The sequence below is a fragment of the Panthera leo genome, chromosome E1, assembly GCF_018350215.1.
Source record: "Panthera leo isolate Ple1 chromosome E1, P.leo_Ple1_pat1.1, whole genome shotgun sequence".
NCBI lineage: Eukaryota > Metazoa > Chordata > Mammalia > Carnivora > Felidae > Panthera > Panthera leo.
Window position 1 is genome coordinate 11,119,000 of NC_056692.1, and position 16,413 is coordinate 11,135,412.

General features: G+C 58.3%; 1 protein-coding gene across 1 annotated transcript in view; it reads right to left on the reverse strand.

Annotated features, from left to right (window-relative positions):
- MYO15A (myosin XVA) overlaps positions 1–16,413 on the reverse strand; it is a 51,699-nt gene that overhangs the window by 23,297 nt on the left and 11,989 nt on the right. Inside the window, exons 7-34 of the mRNA XM_042916190.1 lie at positions 16,248–16,253; positions 15,793–15,896; positions 15,594–15,657; positions 14,597–14,710; positions 13,875–14,036; positions 12,400–12,513; positions 11,873–11,931; positions 11,664–11,787; positions 11,313–11,408; positions 10,758–10,889; positions 10,083–10,208; positions 9,305–9,382; positions 8,376–8,524; positions 8,215–8,260; positions 7,902–8,026; positions 7,346–7,463; positions 6,843–7,018; positions 6,246–6,330; positions 5,467–5,520; positions 5,290–5,371; positions 5,076–5,206; positions 4,474–4,569; positions 3,200–3,435; positions 1,537–1,718; positions 1,139–1,211; positions 755–946; positions 274–434; positions 72–166 (exon numbers count right to left, since the gene is read on the reverse strand). Coding sequence (XP_042772124.1) covers positions 72–166; positions 274–434; positions 755–946; positions 1,139–1,211; positions 1,537–1,718; positions 3,200–3,435; positions 4,474–4,569; positions 5,076–5,206; positions 5,290–5,371; positions 5,467–5,520; positions 6,246–6,330; positions 6,843–7,018; positions 7,346–7,463; positions 7,902–8,026; positions 8,215–8,260; positions 8,376–8,524; positions 9,305–9,382; positions 10,083–10,208; positions 10,758–10,889; positions 11,313–11,408; positions 11,664–11,787; positions 11,873–11,931; positions 12,400–12,513; positions 13,875–14,036; positions 14,597–14,710; positions 15,594–15,657; positions 15,793–15,896; positions 16,248–16,253 — 3,180 coding nt within the window. The remainder of the gene's footprint in view (positions 1–71; positions 167–273; positions 435–754; positions 947–1,138; positions 1,212–1,536; positions 1,719–3,199; positions 3,436–4,473; positions 4,570–5,075; positions 5,207–5,289; positions 5,372–5,466; positions 5,521–6,245; positions 6,331–6,842; positions 7,019–7,345; positions 7,464–7,901; positions 8,027–8,214; positions 8,261–8,375; positions 8,525–9,304; positions 9,383–10,082; positions 10,209–10,757; positions 10,890–11,312; positions 11,409–11,663; positions 11,788–11,872; positions 11,932–12,399; positions 12,514–13,874; positions 14,037–14,596; positions 14,711–15,593; positions 15,658–15,792; positions 15,897–16,247; positions 16,254–16,413) is intronic.

The following is a 16,413-nucleotide window of genomic DNA, read 5'->3' on the forward strand; positions in this document are numbered from 1 at the left end:
ACCCTGCGGGTGTGTGACTTGATGTGTACATGCGGTCCCAGCTGTCTGCAAACATCCCATCCCAAGCCTACCGCATCCCCGTAGGACAGCACGGGGCCGAAGAGGCTGTCCAGGTAGCAGTCCAGTCCCTTGTGGGGCACAGAGGGTTCTCCAAGGCTGTCTGAGTCTGGTGTGTGAGGGAGACAGAAAAGTCAAGTTATTTTCTCCTGCTGATCACCCTGTACACTCCCCAGGATCCCTCCCCACCAGAGACAGTGGCCACTGCTGGCTGACCTTGGTGGGTCGCTGTCCCTCTCCGGGCCCCAGTCTCCCCATTTGTACGGTCCTCATTGTGGCTGCAGTACCCATCGGAGTCAGCCACTTTGGGCACATGTCCCTGGGGCTCCGGTCTGGTGGGAGTGTCCGAGTCTGAGTCCCAGCTGTTCCCAAACACCCTGTAGGGAAGGGGGGACAAGGAGCAGCTGACCTCCCGCGAGATCATGGCCCTCCCAGAATCACCCCCCCCCCCACCACCACCATGTTCTCCTCTGGGCCCTGGAAACGGCTGACTCTCCTCCTTTAAAAATGGGGTGCCTGGCTGGCTCAGGCAGTAGAGCATCTCACTCTAGGGCTCAGGGTTGTGAGTTTGAGCCCCACATTGGGTGCAGAGATTCCTTAAAGCCTAGGTTTAGAATTCAGCTCCTAGCCAGCAGTTGGGAGGGGAGCACTGCGCTGGGAGAGGCCATCTGCACGAAGGGTTCAGGTAGCCACCTACGCTCTGGGGCCGCCCCTGCCGGCCACGGGCCCTTCTGCACCCACAATGAAGTAAGACTTCTGTCTCGGGAAATCCCTGAGCAGCTCTAGATCCGCCACCAGGTCCAGCACGTAGTCATGGCCTGCCAGCTCTGCCCACTGGACCCCATTCTTCATGGCCACTGTCCAGCCACGCCAGCCATCTGTCAGCCCCCTGGTGACAGCACATGGAGGGACAGAAATGAGGCACGCAGCCAACAGGTACTGCCTAGGAAAACCCTGGGACATAAGCCAGACCCCAAGCAGGACCACAGCGGACCCCACGGGGGATCTGGTGTTCTGCCCCTCCCCTCCCTCCTTCCCAGGTTCACAAGCATGTTCTAGGTGGGGCATTCCAGGTGCCGACCTGTGCCTCAGAATGTCTCCAGCCACTTCTTCCCCTGTGCTCCAGGAGTGCACCGGGCAGGAGAACTGGTCACCTGGGGGAGCAGCAGGTGCTGGGCTCAGCCAGGATGCATCTGAGGTCCAGGCCTACTGCTTCCCCACCTGCACCCTGCTCTTAGGCCTCCCCACGCTTGTCCTGGACCCTGGATCCGCATCCTCGAAGCCCCAGCTCCCTTCCCCCATTCTAGGTCCAGCCCCCACACCCACATGCTGACCTCTTTCCAGAGCCACGCCCAGAGGGCTCCTCCCCACTCCAGAACATCCCACGGCTTCTACTGGGGCCCGTGGACTCCAGGTGCCCCTTTGTGCAGGATAGAGGGAGAAGGGAAGGCAGCACAAGGTGTGGAGAGGACAGCTCACCGTTGAAGCAGCCCACATCCAACGCCATGTTGGCCTTCTCCTGGGTTGCTATCCACTCGAGCTGGGTCGGGGGAAAGGTGCGGGCTGCCCCAGAACCCTGCTGTTGGGCCCGGCCCATGGCCTGCATGAGGCGGTGTTGACACACAGCCTGGAAGCCATTCCACCCGTAATCAGACACAAACCTGATGGGTAAGAGTTGGAACCAGGATGAAGAGGGATCTGTGGCTAGGCCAGGATAGACAGGGATTCTAAGTCTAGTCTGACGGAGGCCCAGGCTAGTCCAGAGCTCTAAGGTGAAGCTGAGAAGGCCCCAGCTCTGAGGCTAGATCAGAAGGGTCCCGGGCTATGGTCCAGAGCTCTGGGATGATACTGAAAGGGTCCCAGGACAGCCCTGAGGTCCAGGACTAGGCTGAAAGGGCCTCTGGTCAGTCTCAGAGTTCTGGGGCTAGACTAAAAAAGATCTCAGGCTATCCCAGAGTTCTAGGACTAAGCTGAAAGGGTCCCAGGCTAACCAGAAGTATCTTAAGCCGGCACAGAGATCCAAAGGATAGGCCAAAGAGGTTCCAGAAAGGCCCACCAAAACTTGTTGGAGCAAAATGTCATTGACAGGCTGGGGGGCTACAGCAGGGTATGGGCAAGAACTTGGACTCTGGAAGCCTCTGCCTTCCATTCCTTCACCAAGCATCCCTGTGCGGTCATCTGCCCTCTCTGAGCCTGCCTCCAAGTTCCCACCTATGCAGGAGATGACCGTGAGGGTTCAGCTTGGCCCAGGACCAACAAGCCTGATCCTTGCCAGGGCAGGTGATCCACATACCTGGCTTCCTGTCCCCCTTCCTGCTGCTGTCGGGCCTGGCCAGGAGCAGCAGGGAGTAGGCCCAGAGTGGCCGAAAGAAGGAACCTAGAACTGTGCCCACAGGAAGCCCCGCACAGCAAGGCAGTGGTCCCAACCTGGCAGCAAGACTGACCAAGTGAGCTGCCCACCTACTGCACACAGCCCAGGTGAAGCTCTGCACGCTCTTAGGCTCACACCCACCCCGTAAGGTGGATCCTGTTACCATTCCTAATTTACAGGCGAGGAAAGAGACTCGGAGAAGGGCAGGGAGTTGCCCCAGGACACACAGCAGATAGGTGTCAGAGCTAGGGTTTACACCCAGGGCCTGCCTGAGCTCTTTCTCTTGCAAATCATCCTTCTCACCCAACAGGGTGACATCATCATCATCATCATCATCATCATCATCGGCCTCATCATCATTATCAATACCATCAGGATGCTGACAATAACCTCGCTCACATAGCAATTACAACACTTTATAGGTTGAGTTGGGATTTGAACCCAGACTCTCTCGAGTCCAGACACGCTCTACTCCCATGACATGAGATCAGTGCCTTTTTCCCAAACTCCCCACACCCCGGTCTTGCCACCCTCTGAGCTCTGCAAATCCTTTATCCAGTTTTACCTGAGCCCTACTCTCCATAGTGAAGACCTGCCCTTCTTTCTTCCTCTGAGCCCGAGAGAGAAAGAGAACAGCCCCTGACCGGCCCCCCCATGCCTCAGCTTCCAAGCACAGAGACCTCACTCCTGGCCGGCCCTTTAACATCCCAGCCCAGGGTCTCATGCCAGCGTCACCGTCCCCATGCCCTGGCCCTGCCCGGTTCCACTCACTTGAGCAGGTACTTGTTGAGGCGTGATGAAGGTGCAAAGCCACTGAGGCAGGTAGCCAGTAAGAGCCAGCCCCGCTCGGCATTGTGGGTGCTGGGGTTGCGCCACACCTGGTTGGCCAGCTGTGCCAAGATCTCATCCCGAAGTTCGGGCACCGCCAGACCCTTCTGCACAATGTAGTTCCCGAAGACATTTTCCTGGGCGCCATACAGGTGGGGGTCGCCCATGAAGCGCAGGATCTGGGCCACAAACAGATTCTCCTGGGCCTCTTGGAAGGTTGTTCCTGCCAGGGCCCCACCCCCGACGGGCACCCCTCTCACGTGCTTCCCATGTGTCCCAGGAAAGCCCACGTAACGGCCCCCTGTGTTACAATATAATTGCCATATCCTATGCCAAATGACCAGGTGGTCCATCCCGACTATGAGAAAAGTCAAGATCCAAAGCACATATTGACCTTCTCACCTGTTCGTGAATCTCCCACGACAGCTGCCCATACAGCCCCAGCCCTCCCTGCATCCCCGGCCTCCAGCCAGCCCCTCACCTCCTACTCCATCCAGGCCCCGGAGAGTACTTTCTAACATTCATATCTGACCACACCACCTCCCATGGAAGCACCTTCCTTGGCTCCCTAGGGCCCTTAGAATGAGATCCCAAGTTCCAGATCTGTCAGCCAAGACCTCCTGACCCCTTCTTGCCCCTGCTCTTCTCACTCTCATCCACTGATGTGTTCTGACTACATCAAGTCCCTCTTCCCTCTGTGCCTTCTCCATTTGTCCTGGCTGGTGAATTCTGACCCTTTCCACTCTAGCTCACATGCCCCCTCTTTGATTCTGTCCAGGACTGGATTAGGGGCCCAGTCTGGACTCCCCGGCCGCCATGCCTAATCTCTGTCCATGTTTGTAGTCACTGGTCAGGCCTACTCTACCTCCCCCCTCGGACTAGGCCTATTCTACCTCCACCCTCAGACTAGGAAGTCCTCGAGGAGAGGGCCTGATCTATTCTTGCTGTTCCTGGGAAGCTCCACAAAGGCCCTGGGGCAGCCTCTTTGCCAGGAAGATGGCTGGGAGAAGAAAGACTCCCAATCCTCAAAGCCTAGCCCAGAGTGGAGCCCAGATTTTATCTCCTGGCCCCACCCCCACCCCCACCCCCACCCCCAGAAGTCTTTCCTCCAAAGAAGAGGGCTGGGCTTAAGGGCTTGGGCTAGTGGAGCATCCAGGGGAGAGAGACAAGGGGCCTCAAGGCCTGTGAATTCAGGGGTGACCTGGGCAGACCCATACCAACTTGAAGACGCTCACGGCTTCTGCATGGCACTCTACTGGCAACCGCATGAGGGGTGTCTTCAGGGGCACGGTCAGCATCCCGAAGGCAGGTTCCTGGGGGCACAGGGCAGGGGCGTGGGGACAGACCTGGGACTCATGGGCACATCTGGATCCACTACCTTATGCCAGGTGGGGGCACAGGAGCCTGTGAGGTAAGGGCTCCTTTCCCCAGTGTATGGACGGAGAAACTGAGGCTTGAAGAGGGGCAGACTCTGGCCCTCAGCAAGCTGGCGGTGGAGACTATCTGCGCCCCTTGGAGAGCCCCCCTTCCTGGAGAGCCAGAAGTGAGAGTAGGGATGACTGTGGCCCTACCGGTTGTTAGATTTCTGAAATATTTCCAACTGGTTGGCAAATAGCCGCTTCCTAAGCCGCCGAGGGCCCACTGCTTCTGTCCAGCGCTTCCCCGGGAGCCCCCAGACTCCTCACGATCCACAACTCCAGGGCTCATTACCCCATGCCACAGGGCACGGCCAGGAGCCGGCCCCTGGGCAAGTACAGTGTTAGCTTTAGTTGGTCAGCGCCCACTGGCCAGAGCCACTTGGGCCTATGCCAGCCATTACCTTAAAGTGGCATCGAACAAACTTGGCCATGGGGTAGTTGTTGATATCCAGGGGCAGTGTGACACAGGGCTCGGCCTGGAGCCGGGGAGTCCGCACGGGGACCACCCGGGGCACCCGGGCTGGCCTGAGGCCTGTGGAGAGAGGAGGGTATGAGGTGCCAGGCTCCTGTGCCTGCCCACGCCCACCCCCACCCCACCGTCCGGCACGGAAGTACCTGCCACGGCTTGTAAGAGTCCCGCCAACTCAGCGGGTATCTCCAGGTGCCCCACGGCCACCACCTCCCGCTTGCTCAGCTCCTGGAGGGACGGCGCCTAGTGAGGGCCAGGCCCGCCACAACTCTACCTGCAAGCCTCCCTTCTTGTCCTGGCTGCCGCCCGGCCCCCACACCCACCTCCTGCTCCCGAAGCCGCGCCTCCTCCGCCCGGAGCCTCCGCTCTGCCCTCAGCTGCAGGAGAGCAGATGGTCAAGGCGGGGAACGGTGGGCAGAGGCGACGGCAGGCCTCGGGCCCGGGGGCGGCCCCAGCCGGCCCGGCACGAGGCAGCGGGCGAGAGAAGCAAAGGGGGCATCTGCCCCACCTCGCAGATGGCAGAGGGAAGGCAAAAGCGTGGCCAGAGAAACAGGAAAGGAAGGGAAAAAGAGAAAGAGGTAAGGGGCAGAGGGAGTAATGCTTTGGGGAAAGGGAAAGACCCACAGGGGGCTTTCTGGGAAGAAGCCGAGAGATGTGCGATGGAATCCTCTCTGAGCTCCACAAAACCTTCAGTAGAAGCCAGGTGGTTCTTCGGGGCCTTGGGGATTGCAATTGTCTTTCTGGTGGTTGGTTTAGATGACAATAAGCCAAGACCGGCATTAAGGTAAGAGCAAGACCATATCCAGTGCTGCTCAGGTCGACAAATTCCATCATACCCAACTGCTCAAGGCCCCACCGTGAACCCGGCACAGGCCAATTCCTTCCTGCGCAATAGCTCATTGAACCCGCCCCCCTCCAAGACCCCAGGGGGTAAACGGGTAAAGTGAGGATACAGAAGGCCAAGGTCACAGCTAGTAAGTGGCAGAGTGGGGATTCGAACCCAAGACTGTCTGAGGCCAACAGTCTCCTCCTGGGTGCTAAGTGCCTCCTCCCTCTCCCTGCCGCCTGGCTCCCGGGAGGAGGGTGAGGGGTGGGACTGTACCTTGAGATAATGCCGGTGGTTCACGTATGTGTGTACCAGGGACCGGAACTTCACCAGGCTCCTCCTCATCTGCTGATACCGCTGCCTGGGGGTGGGGAGGAAAGAAGTGTCGGGGGGGGCGGGGGGGACGGAGGGGCAGGGGTTGGGATCACAAGGTGACGGAGATACGGAGATGCCCACGCCAGCCTGGCCTGGGTATCACTGCCCACGGTCAGTGTGGCAGCCCTGTGCTACAAAGAGAAGCTGGAGCTCAGAGAGGGGCAGTGACTTAGCCAAGATCACACAGCACATTAAGTGGCAGGGCCTGGATTAACCTGTCTCCAGCATGTACATCCTACTGGGGCTCCTAGGATGCAGGGTGGGACCCCTCTTGGCTGGAAAGATTCCCGCCCATCAGTCACAAGGGCCAGGGGGTAGGTGGGCGGGACGTCCAAAAGCAGAGACCTAGAGAATCCCAACATCCTTCCCGCAGAGGCCCCGACTCTCAGCTTGCACGCCGCCAGGACAGGGGGCCTACTGCCCCAGTTCAGGTATGGCCTCTCCCAAGCTTTGCCTAGCCCTAGGCCTCCGGGGAGGCCTGCCGTGTCTGGGCTGTACCTGGCCAGGTAGCCACGGGCCCGACTTTGCAGCAGGATGATCTTGCGGCGCAGGGAGCGGAAACGCCGCCGGATGAAGAAGCCGCGGAGGCAGCTCTGCAGCGTGACGGCTGCCAGGTTCAGGACGTGCTCGCGCATGCTCTCCAGCAGCTGGTGTAGGTGTTCCTTCAGGAACAGCTGAGGAGAGGAGGCAGGCATCGAGGCACATAAGGGCCTGGGGAGCGGACTGGGGCCCCTCCCCTCCAGAAGGCGGTGGAGACAGACTAGATGGGGGCAGCCGCGCAGGCTGAGTTTGGAGAGGGAGAACAAAGAGGGACGGTGAGTTAGGCCGTGGGAGCTACCCGAGCAAAGGTCCAGAGGCAGAGTGAGCATTCCATCGACCAAACTCAACTGCGCGGCCTCCGGGCCAGGGATCTTTAGTTTGGGCATTTCTGACTCCAGAGGCTCCGGTTCTAAAACCCCTGAACGCGGGGCTTCAGGGACCGCGTGGGGGGTGGCACTCACCTTGCTGACACCGACGCGGTACATATTTGGCGTGACCGTGCACAGCCGGCTCAGCACCGACACACACACGTCCCCACTGGCTGGCAGGTTGTGTTTGAGGGCCACTAGACAGCGGTACCTGCAGGGGCGCAAACTCAGCCTGGAGCTAAGGGACCTACCCCCAGCTGCCCGCTAGACCACGGAGTCTCCCTAGTCATAGTGTCTTCTAATCAGAAATAGGCACTCCATCCCCAGACTCCACTTCTGACTGTCAGAAAAATCCCAGCAGAGAGTTTCAGTCGAATAAGACGCTTTACCGCCACCTGCTGGAAACTTGTCATAATAACCTAGAATTATTCCCTCGGAATCTCCACACGTTAACAACAAAAGCATGAGAAAATGCAAAATAAGAAACGTACCTGCCATGTGACAGCTAGCAGGTAATAATCTTGTGTGGCACACAACCTGAGCAACTGTGCACAGCAAGCTCTGTCCTGCCTTGGGTTCTGTATTCCTGGGGCCATGGGGGAGCTGGATAAGGATCTGGGCAGCTCAGGACCCACCCTGGCTGAGGTACCTGTCGATGAACACCTGGAAGGGCAGGCGCACTGGAAAGCCCTCCTTGCGGATCCGCACGGTCTCCAGCACCCCCGAATAGCGTAACTGTGCCATTACCACATCTGGCTCAAAGAGGCCTGGCTCCTGTAAGGAAAGCCCAGATGAGGAGTTGGCATACTAGCCTACCCGTGTGCAAATGGCACTATCGATGACAAATAGCTCCCACAGTGGGCTGGGAAGATGGAGGTCCAGAGAGGCACAGCCACTTGCCCAAGGTCACACAGCATGGGGAAGAGAATATGGCTCTCCCAGGGACCTCAGCCATCACATACCTTCTTGTGGTTGGGCTTCAGGCAACGTACGAACAAGGGGTTACACCTGGACGGAGGTGGGAGGAGGGCAGTATGAGGTCCCAGGGAAGGGAGGTGCTTACCCGAGGGTCACGGGGTGGGTCAGAGGTGAGGCTGGGTGCCCACCCGCCCGCCATGCTCACCTCTCCATCTTTTCCACCAGATCCAGGAGCGACTGTTGGAACTTAGCGGCCACTGTGTGTGCCTTGTAGAGCCGGGTGACAGAGCTGCTCTTGCCCAGGCGCTGAGGGGCAGCCTGTGGCGCGTGGCTGGAGAAGAGGTGTGCCACCACCTGAGCAGGGGCGGGCAGCAGGCCGGGACAGTGGTCAAGGCACCGAGAGACAGGGAAACGGGGAGAGATGGGGGCCGAGAGACAGAAATGAGGAAATAGAGGTTGAGGGGGTGGACAAAAGGAGTTAAGAACAAAAGGAGTCAAATCTCCAAACCGAAGTGATCAGCAAACTAACCCACTGGGCCCCTGCCCTCTCTGCAAGGCTGCTGTCCTCCCAGATCACACACCTCCCGAGTCAGGGTGACCTGTGCCTCGCAGAGGACCTATCCCGTGGTTGGGCTGTTTTTTTCTTCAGTCTGGGGAACACACAGGCACTGACTGTGCACCTGAGCTGACCTGTTACACACATGGTCATGAACTCTGGCAATGACCTCAGGAGGAGGGTTCCCATTTGGAAGAGAGAAGGTGGAGGTCCAGAGAGTGGGGTGGGTGGCTGAGCACAACAGGCCATTTGGGAGAACTGCTCAGTGAGGGGATAAGGCAGGGCACAGCTGGGTGGGCAGGGCCAGGATGGGCCAGAGGACAGACAAGGCAATCCAGTGGGGCCGGCCAGGGGCACGGACCTTCAGGAGACAGGATCAAGAATGGAAGAAAAGACAGAGCGAGGCAAGACTCTGGGTTAGGGTTGGGGTCAAGGTCAGAACCCGGCCGGGGCCAGGACGAGTCAGAGGCGAGACCAGCGCCAGGGGACCTCCCCATTTCCTGGACTAAGAGAGGGGCCTGATGGTAGGCTGTGTGCTCTGGGGCCGGGCCAGAGGGCAGGAGGCGAGGCTTGCTCACCCGCGTCCGGCTCCGCACAAAGAGATCTAGCACATCCTGGCGCACCTGGTCATGATTCTTGTCTAGGAACTTGTGCACCTGCAAAGGGGGAACGACAGGGCAGTTTGGGCTGGACCCACTGGTAGGCAGGGGGGACAGCCTACCCCTATCCCCATGTGCATCAGCCTGTCTGCTCCCCTCCTCCTCCCTGCCTCCCTCCAGCAGGTCAGGGGCTCACAGCCCCTGGGGGACCCTGGGCCTGCCCCTCCAGGCCTCCCATCTCCCTGTCTGTCCTAGGAGGTGCTGGATTCTTCCCCCTGCTATGGTCCCCTCCCCTTCTGCCTCCACTACCCTTCCCATCCTCCAGGGAGGGGAGTCCTAGCCAAAGCTTCCCATGACCAGTGTGGCTCTTAGCCCCCTCCTCAGTGGAGGACACTGTCCTGCGTCTGTCCTACAGATGAGGAAAATGAGGCCCAGGCGGGGACAAAAGCTGGAATGTGTCAGATAACAGTGATGAGAGTGACCACATCACTGCTGATAACAGTTACTCTTTATCACCCACCCCCAGCCCCAGGCTTCTCACACTCAGCACGTGAGATGGGCACTATCCTTATCCCCATCTTCCAGATAAGGAGATGGGCTCAGAGAGGTGAAGCAATTTGCCCAGGGTCACACAGCTGAGGATCGGCAGGGCCAGAACTAGAACCAGGTGGGAGCGTTTGCAGCCCACGTTGCGTTTCCATCTTCAGCTGCGGGGAACAGCGGCACTGGGGGCCGTGCGTGCTGTCTCGGGTCTCACCTGATAGGTGACTTTGCCTGCGTAGTGCTTGATGGTGAACTCGGGCAGCGGCATCTTGGGTTTGGAGTAGAGTGGGTTGGCGCCGTGGTGGTAATGGCACTTCTGCAGGAATGTGTGGTCTGTGGCCTGGGGGCAGGCGAGGGTCAGCGGGTGTGTGGGGAACCTGGGTACCCTGCTCCTGGGCTAGTGACAAGTTCTCCAGGGAGAACTGGTTCCCAGGGAGCACTGGGGAGAAGCAAGTCACAGCTTCCTCTGGCTACCCATTGCCCTGGGTGGGGAGGCTTAAGTGGACCCCCCCCTCCCAGACAGGAGTGTCCCATTAGCTCCCAGCTGCCTCACCCTCCAGCCCAGCCTTCTTTGTACTCTTTAGTCCCACTGCCCAGAGCGCCCACCCTACCCTCGTGTCTTCTAATCAAGAGTTTGAGGCCCAACCTCAAGGTCACCTCCTCCAGGAAGGCTTCTGTAACTTCCCAGGCTAGTACCCTCCTCTGGACACCCACAGCCCCCTCTCCAGCCTCAATCACCCACCCCCAGGTTGTGAATGGCCGGCTGGGTGTCCTGATCTCCTGTCCCCAGGCCAGAGCACAGAAGAATGTAGGACTCAGGCCCGATGAGGACAGGAGGCCCAGAGATGTTGAGCAACCTGACCAGGCTCACAGGGCACCCGTGGCTCACCTGGGGAAAGCAACACTGGTCATCGAGGATGCGCAGGATGCCGTAGGGCTTCAGTGAGATGAGATTGATGCACGGCTGGTTGTCAGCAAAGGTGATCTCCCGCCAGTCGATCTGTTCCCGGATGTACTCCTCCTGCAGACGTCAGGGGCTCAGCCTCCTCACCCTGCCCAGCTCCCATCCACCCACCTCCCGGGCTGGATCCACCTGAAGGGGCCTGGCCAGGGGCCCCTCTGCTTGCACAGGAAGCTCCCTCCCCAGAAGGGCAACACGAACCCCCTCTGAGCCCTGCTTCTCCCTCCACCTGGGCCAGCCCGGTACGGTACGGGGCGAGAAGGATCCCCTAAGAGGGCTTTTCTCTGGGCTCAGCACCAAGCATCTTCCCCTCCAGAGCACAGGCCTTCACATGTGCTGGCCCTTGGCTTAGAATGCCTTTCCCTCTATTCCACCTGACACCCTCCGGTTTGCCCCTAAAGGACCAGCATATCCCGTCAGGCTCCGAGGAGGCCCACTGCCCAGTCAGGAGGGGACAAGAGTGCTGAGCGAGGCCCCGCCCACCTGCTCCTCCTGGAAGACGATCTTGTTGAACAGGTACTGAAGGTTCTCGTTTGCATAGTTGATGCACAGCTGCTCGAAGCTGTTGAAGCTCAGGTCCTGCCAGGTGGGTGGTGAGGCTGGGCCTGCTCCCTCCTTGGCCAGTAGCCCGTGTGTCCCCCTCACCAGGGCCCCGCTCACCCCCGTCCGGCGGCCCAGTGCCCTCCCTGCCTTCCGTGGCCTCAGGAAGTGCTTGCGGGTGAGGGAAGGTGATGGCAGGAGATTGAGGACAGATAACGGTGTGGGCTATAGGCAGAGACGTGAGAGAGATGACGTTTTATGTCCCCTGTCCCTCACCCACCCGTGCGGCCCTACCTCAAAGCCATAGATATCCAGGATGGCAATGGACAGCGTGTCCTGCCGTGGGGACACCAGCGCGTTGACCCGGGCAATGAGCCAGCCGAAGAGCAGTGCGTACAACACCTTGGCGATGGCATCTCTGCAGCAGAGAAGGTGTGGGGCAGGTGGGCCTAGTGCGGGGGGTCTCGGATCTGGGGGCTCAGGCGTGGAGGACCAGGACTCACCTGGCATCCACGGCACTCTCCACCGTCAGGGGGGTGAAGATCTTCTCTCGCATTGTCTCCTGGGGAGGGATGAGACCCCTGAATGACAGCAGGCTGGCCACCACCTCCAGGAAGCCCCCAGAGGATTGGAGGCGGGACATGGGGAAGGGAGCAGGAACGATGATCTGACTGGTCCTGGGCACACAGTTGGCCAGCGGCGGAGCAGGACACCCTCATCCCCCCCTCTGCCTGCCTACACTGGCAGGGACAGGGCTGCTGGTCCAAGGGGGGAGACACGGGCACGAGCAGACAGACACAGTGAGATCAGCCTTGGGATGGGACAAAGGGCCAGCGGTTGTGGGAGCCTGGAGGAAGTAATGACCCAGACAGGGGTCAGGGTGGCCCACTGGAGGTGGGGGAATGCCTGTATCAGGTCTTGAAGGAAGAGTAGGCGTGGAAAAGGGAAGAACGAGCCAGGCAGAGGGAGGAGCCCATGCTGTCTAAGGGCCGGCAGGAGGCTTGGTAGATCCGGGTCCCCAGGGACTCACGGTCACTTTGAAAGTGATGGCCTTCTGCAGGCCCTCGGGGGAGATCTGCAGCAGCTCTGCCACGGCCTGGATCTCCCGGGCACTCACCACCGAGGCCGTCTCCTGTGCATCTGTCTATGCAAAATACCAATAGGACTGCGTTTCAAACTGGGTTTAAAGTTCATATAAAAAACACAAGCAAGGTAGGGGCGCCTGGGTGGCTCAGGTGGTTAAGTGTCGACTCTTGGTTTCAGCTCAGGTCATCATCTCAGCTCAGGTCATCATCTAACAGTTAATGACTTCACGCCCCTAGCCAGGCTCTGACCTGCTCGAAATTCTCTCTCTTCCTTGGTCTCTGCCCCTCTCCCTCTCCCACTCTCCCCTCCCCCCCAAAAAAAAACACACATTAAAGAAAATAAAAATTAAGAACATAAGCTAGAATAACCAGGAAAATTCCGAAAGAGTGAAGGAGGCCCTATGAGATAGTCTGACGCTACAAAGCTACGATAATTAAAACAGTCTGGGAATAGACACATAATACATTGGTTAACGAAGCACAACAGAAAATTGGGAATTAGGCAAAACTGTACATAAGAACTTAATACATGGTGAGTAGGTATTTCTCAAATTACAGGATTAGTAAAACAGGAATCGTGTGGAAAAAAAGGAATTGAATTCCTACCTCAAACTTTACTGGGATAAATTCCTGATAAGCCAAAGATTAAATATTAACACACACACACACGCACGCACGCACGCACGCACACACACACACACACCATAAAAGGGTTTGAAAAAATTATGGGAGAAATCTGTTTTAATTTTAAAGAGATGAGTCTCTCTAAAAGTGGTAAGAAAAAAATCTAAAATTTATACAAGATTGATAAACCAAATGCCTGAGAATAATTCTAAAAATCTACATGGCAAAACCCAAACCAAACCAACCACCAAGTAAAACATCAAAAAAAGCTGGATACAAATCAAAATATTGGGGCGCCTGGGTGGCTCGGTCCGTCGAGCGTCCAACTTCAGCTCAGGTCATGATCTCACGGTTCATGAGTTCGAGCCCCGCATTGGGTTCTGTGTTGACAGCTCGGAGCCTGGAGCCTGCTTCGGATTCTGCATCTCCCTCTCTCTCTGCCCCTCCCCAACTTGCACCCTGTGTGTGTGTGTGTGTGTGTGTGTGTGTGTGTGTCAAAAATAGAAAATTTTTGAGATTAAAAAAATTTTTGTAAACAAAATATAAATGGTGATCCAGGAAATATCTTCATAATTCATATCTGAGGCAAAGGGCCGATTTCCTTCACATATACAAAGAGCTCTGATACATCCATGAGAAGATGAGAAACCCACTGACGGTAGGGGCGGGAGAGGGAACAAATGGTACGTGCGTGGTGGAACCTGAAAGGCAAATACGCATGGCCCGCAAGCCTCTGAGAAGATGATCTGTGTCCCGAGGGTGCCAGGGCCCCACGGCAAGCTGTGGGCTCTCTCACCTCGTACTTCTCAAAGTAGACGTTGCCCAGGTGCAGGATGGACGCCAGGATGCGGAAGATGCTGTCCTGGTCCTCGCCACTGAAGCCCAGCACCTCCATGGCGGCCAGGAGCCGGCGGAAGTCGTCTGAGTCACTCTTCCCTGAGATCTCACAGTTCCCACCCTGGGCGAGGGCAGGGGCCGGGCGACCTTGAGAGCCCCCGGCCCCTGCCCAGGGTCCCTGAGGGCCCTGGGGGCTGGGGGCTCTCAAGGTCCCTGCCCTGGCTCACTGGCAGTGTGGCCCAAGGTGGGCACTCCCATTCCCACGGGCCAGGAGGCTCTGAGCAGGTGCTGCCCGCCAGGCCCTGTGCAAAGCCCTTGGTGTAGCTCTCCTCATCTCCTCCTCACCGCATCCCTAACGAGTGGCATTATGCTGTCCCCACTTTACAGATGAGGAAGCTGAGGCCCGAAAAGGGAAGTGCAGTGGCTCCAAGCTGCTTAGTGCTGTTCTAAGCTATAGAGAAATGAAGAGTCAGGTAGGCCTCTCTTACCCCCACCGTGGACCCTAAAGATGCCTGTCACCCTTGCCGTGATGAGACACTTTCAATCCAAACTCATGCCCCCAAACCCCATCACCTACGCTGGCTGGCTATTAGGACACCATGAGTTGGTTCTCTCAGCCCCCCTGGGTGATGGGGCAGGGGTGCCAGGCCGGGGGGCCCTTGGACACCTGCGGGTACTCACCTGGTTCAGGTAGTAGTAGGTCTCGGCCTCCTGCAGACTGAAGGCCTGTCGGAGCTGGGCGGGCAGCCCGGCCAGCAGCTCGTAGAAGATGTGATAGTTCCTTTCATTTTTGGCCTATAGGGCGGATAGGTGGGTGCAGAAAAGGGAGCCACCACCTAGGTGACCCCCAGACACACACACGATGCCAGGGCCCACAGTTGAGACTGGGCACCTCTGTGAGGAGTAAGCTCCCAGCCTGGCACTGGGTGGGGGACTGGTATGGTGGTAGGAAGGGGGCTCTGGTCAAGATTTAATTCCGTTTGGAGAAACAGGAGAAAGACAGCCTTTCTTCGCTTGTGCTCGCTGGGCACACACACCTGCCTATGCTGCGTCCACAGCCCAGATGTGCACACACGGGACCTCCTGATGGTTTACTCAGCCAGGGTGGCTGAGGGACAACTGTATTCCAGGCCCTGCTGTAGGCCCCTGAGACCCAGTGGGGGAACAAGGGAGACAGAAGCCTCGACCTCACGGAGCCCACCTGATAGCTGGGGAGACAGACACTCAACAAATCACTGGTTAAAACCTGTCAGATAGAGACAAGAGCTCTGGAGAGAAATAAAGCAGGGGAGGGGGTGGGGGGGGGGGTTCCAGGGGGGTGGAGAGGGACTTCATTCTAAATGGGGTGGCTTCCCTGAGCAGATGACATTTCAGGGAAGGCTTGGAGGAGGTGAGGGGTTTGGTCATGTAGGTGTCTGGGGGGGTTAAGAGTGCTCAGATAGAAGAAATGGTAGGTACAAAGGTCCTGAGGCAGGATCATGGCTGGTGTGCTTCAGGGACAAGAAAAGAGTCAATGTGGCTGTAGGGGGGGAGAGAGGGGAGCAGATCATATGCTCACACGGACACATCTTTGTTCATTAATTCAACATTTACCCAGCCCTGCCACGTGCCAGGCTCTGAGTATCTGCATACCCCCAGCCCGTCCCAACACACAAGGGTCTGGAAGGGCCTGGCCCACCTGAAACACAATCCTGGATTTCTCGAGCAGGTACTGGGAGGTTATGGCACCAGAAATCACGCCCCTGGAGTGGGGGAGCACAGTCAGCTCGTGCAGGGTAGCTGGGTGGGTGGAGTCGCTGGTGTGGGCTCTCAGGGGCTGCACCAGGACGCGGAGTGCCCTGCGAGGCCTTTGGGGGTCCCTCCACCGTCCCACTCACCCTTCCAGAAAGACCTCCACAAACTTCCCGAAGCGGCTGGAGTTGTCATTCCTGACAGTTTTGGCGTTACCGAAGGACTCCAAGAGGGGTGTTGCCTCCAGGATCTGGACCCCAGAAGATGTGGGAATTGTTCTGGGGGCCTAGAGTAGGGAGCACAGCTAGGGCCACCCCTAGGTTTTCCCAGACACAGACCTCCCCAAGGACCCCCTGTGTGAGGGGCAACCGTAGGTGGGCTCCCTGTAGAACCCTTGGGTCCCCCCAGTGTCCCCCAATGCCTGCCTCATGCTGCCAACCCCCACACTCAGGCCGCAGCTACCCTCTCCCAGCCCCGCCCCTCCCACCACAGCCCCCAGCCAGGACGGGCCTTTGGATGCCTCTTCCTGCGCATCCTGCCTTCGCACACGAGCGTGTGTACCACGCACACACACACAGGCACACGTGCACACTCCAAGTACCTTTATCTTCAGGAGTCCCCAGGATGGAGGAGGAGGAGAGAGGCACAAGAACAGAAGCAGGTCACCTGTAGGACTGACCCCCTCTCCCACCAGGTCACCAGGGGCCTTAGACCATGGAGGGACCACCGACCCCTCTGGGCCTCCGGGGTGGGCAAACCCACGAATC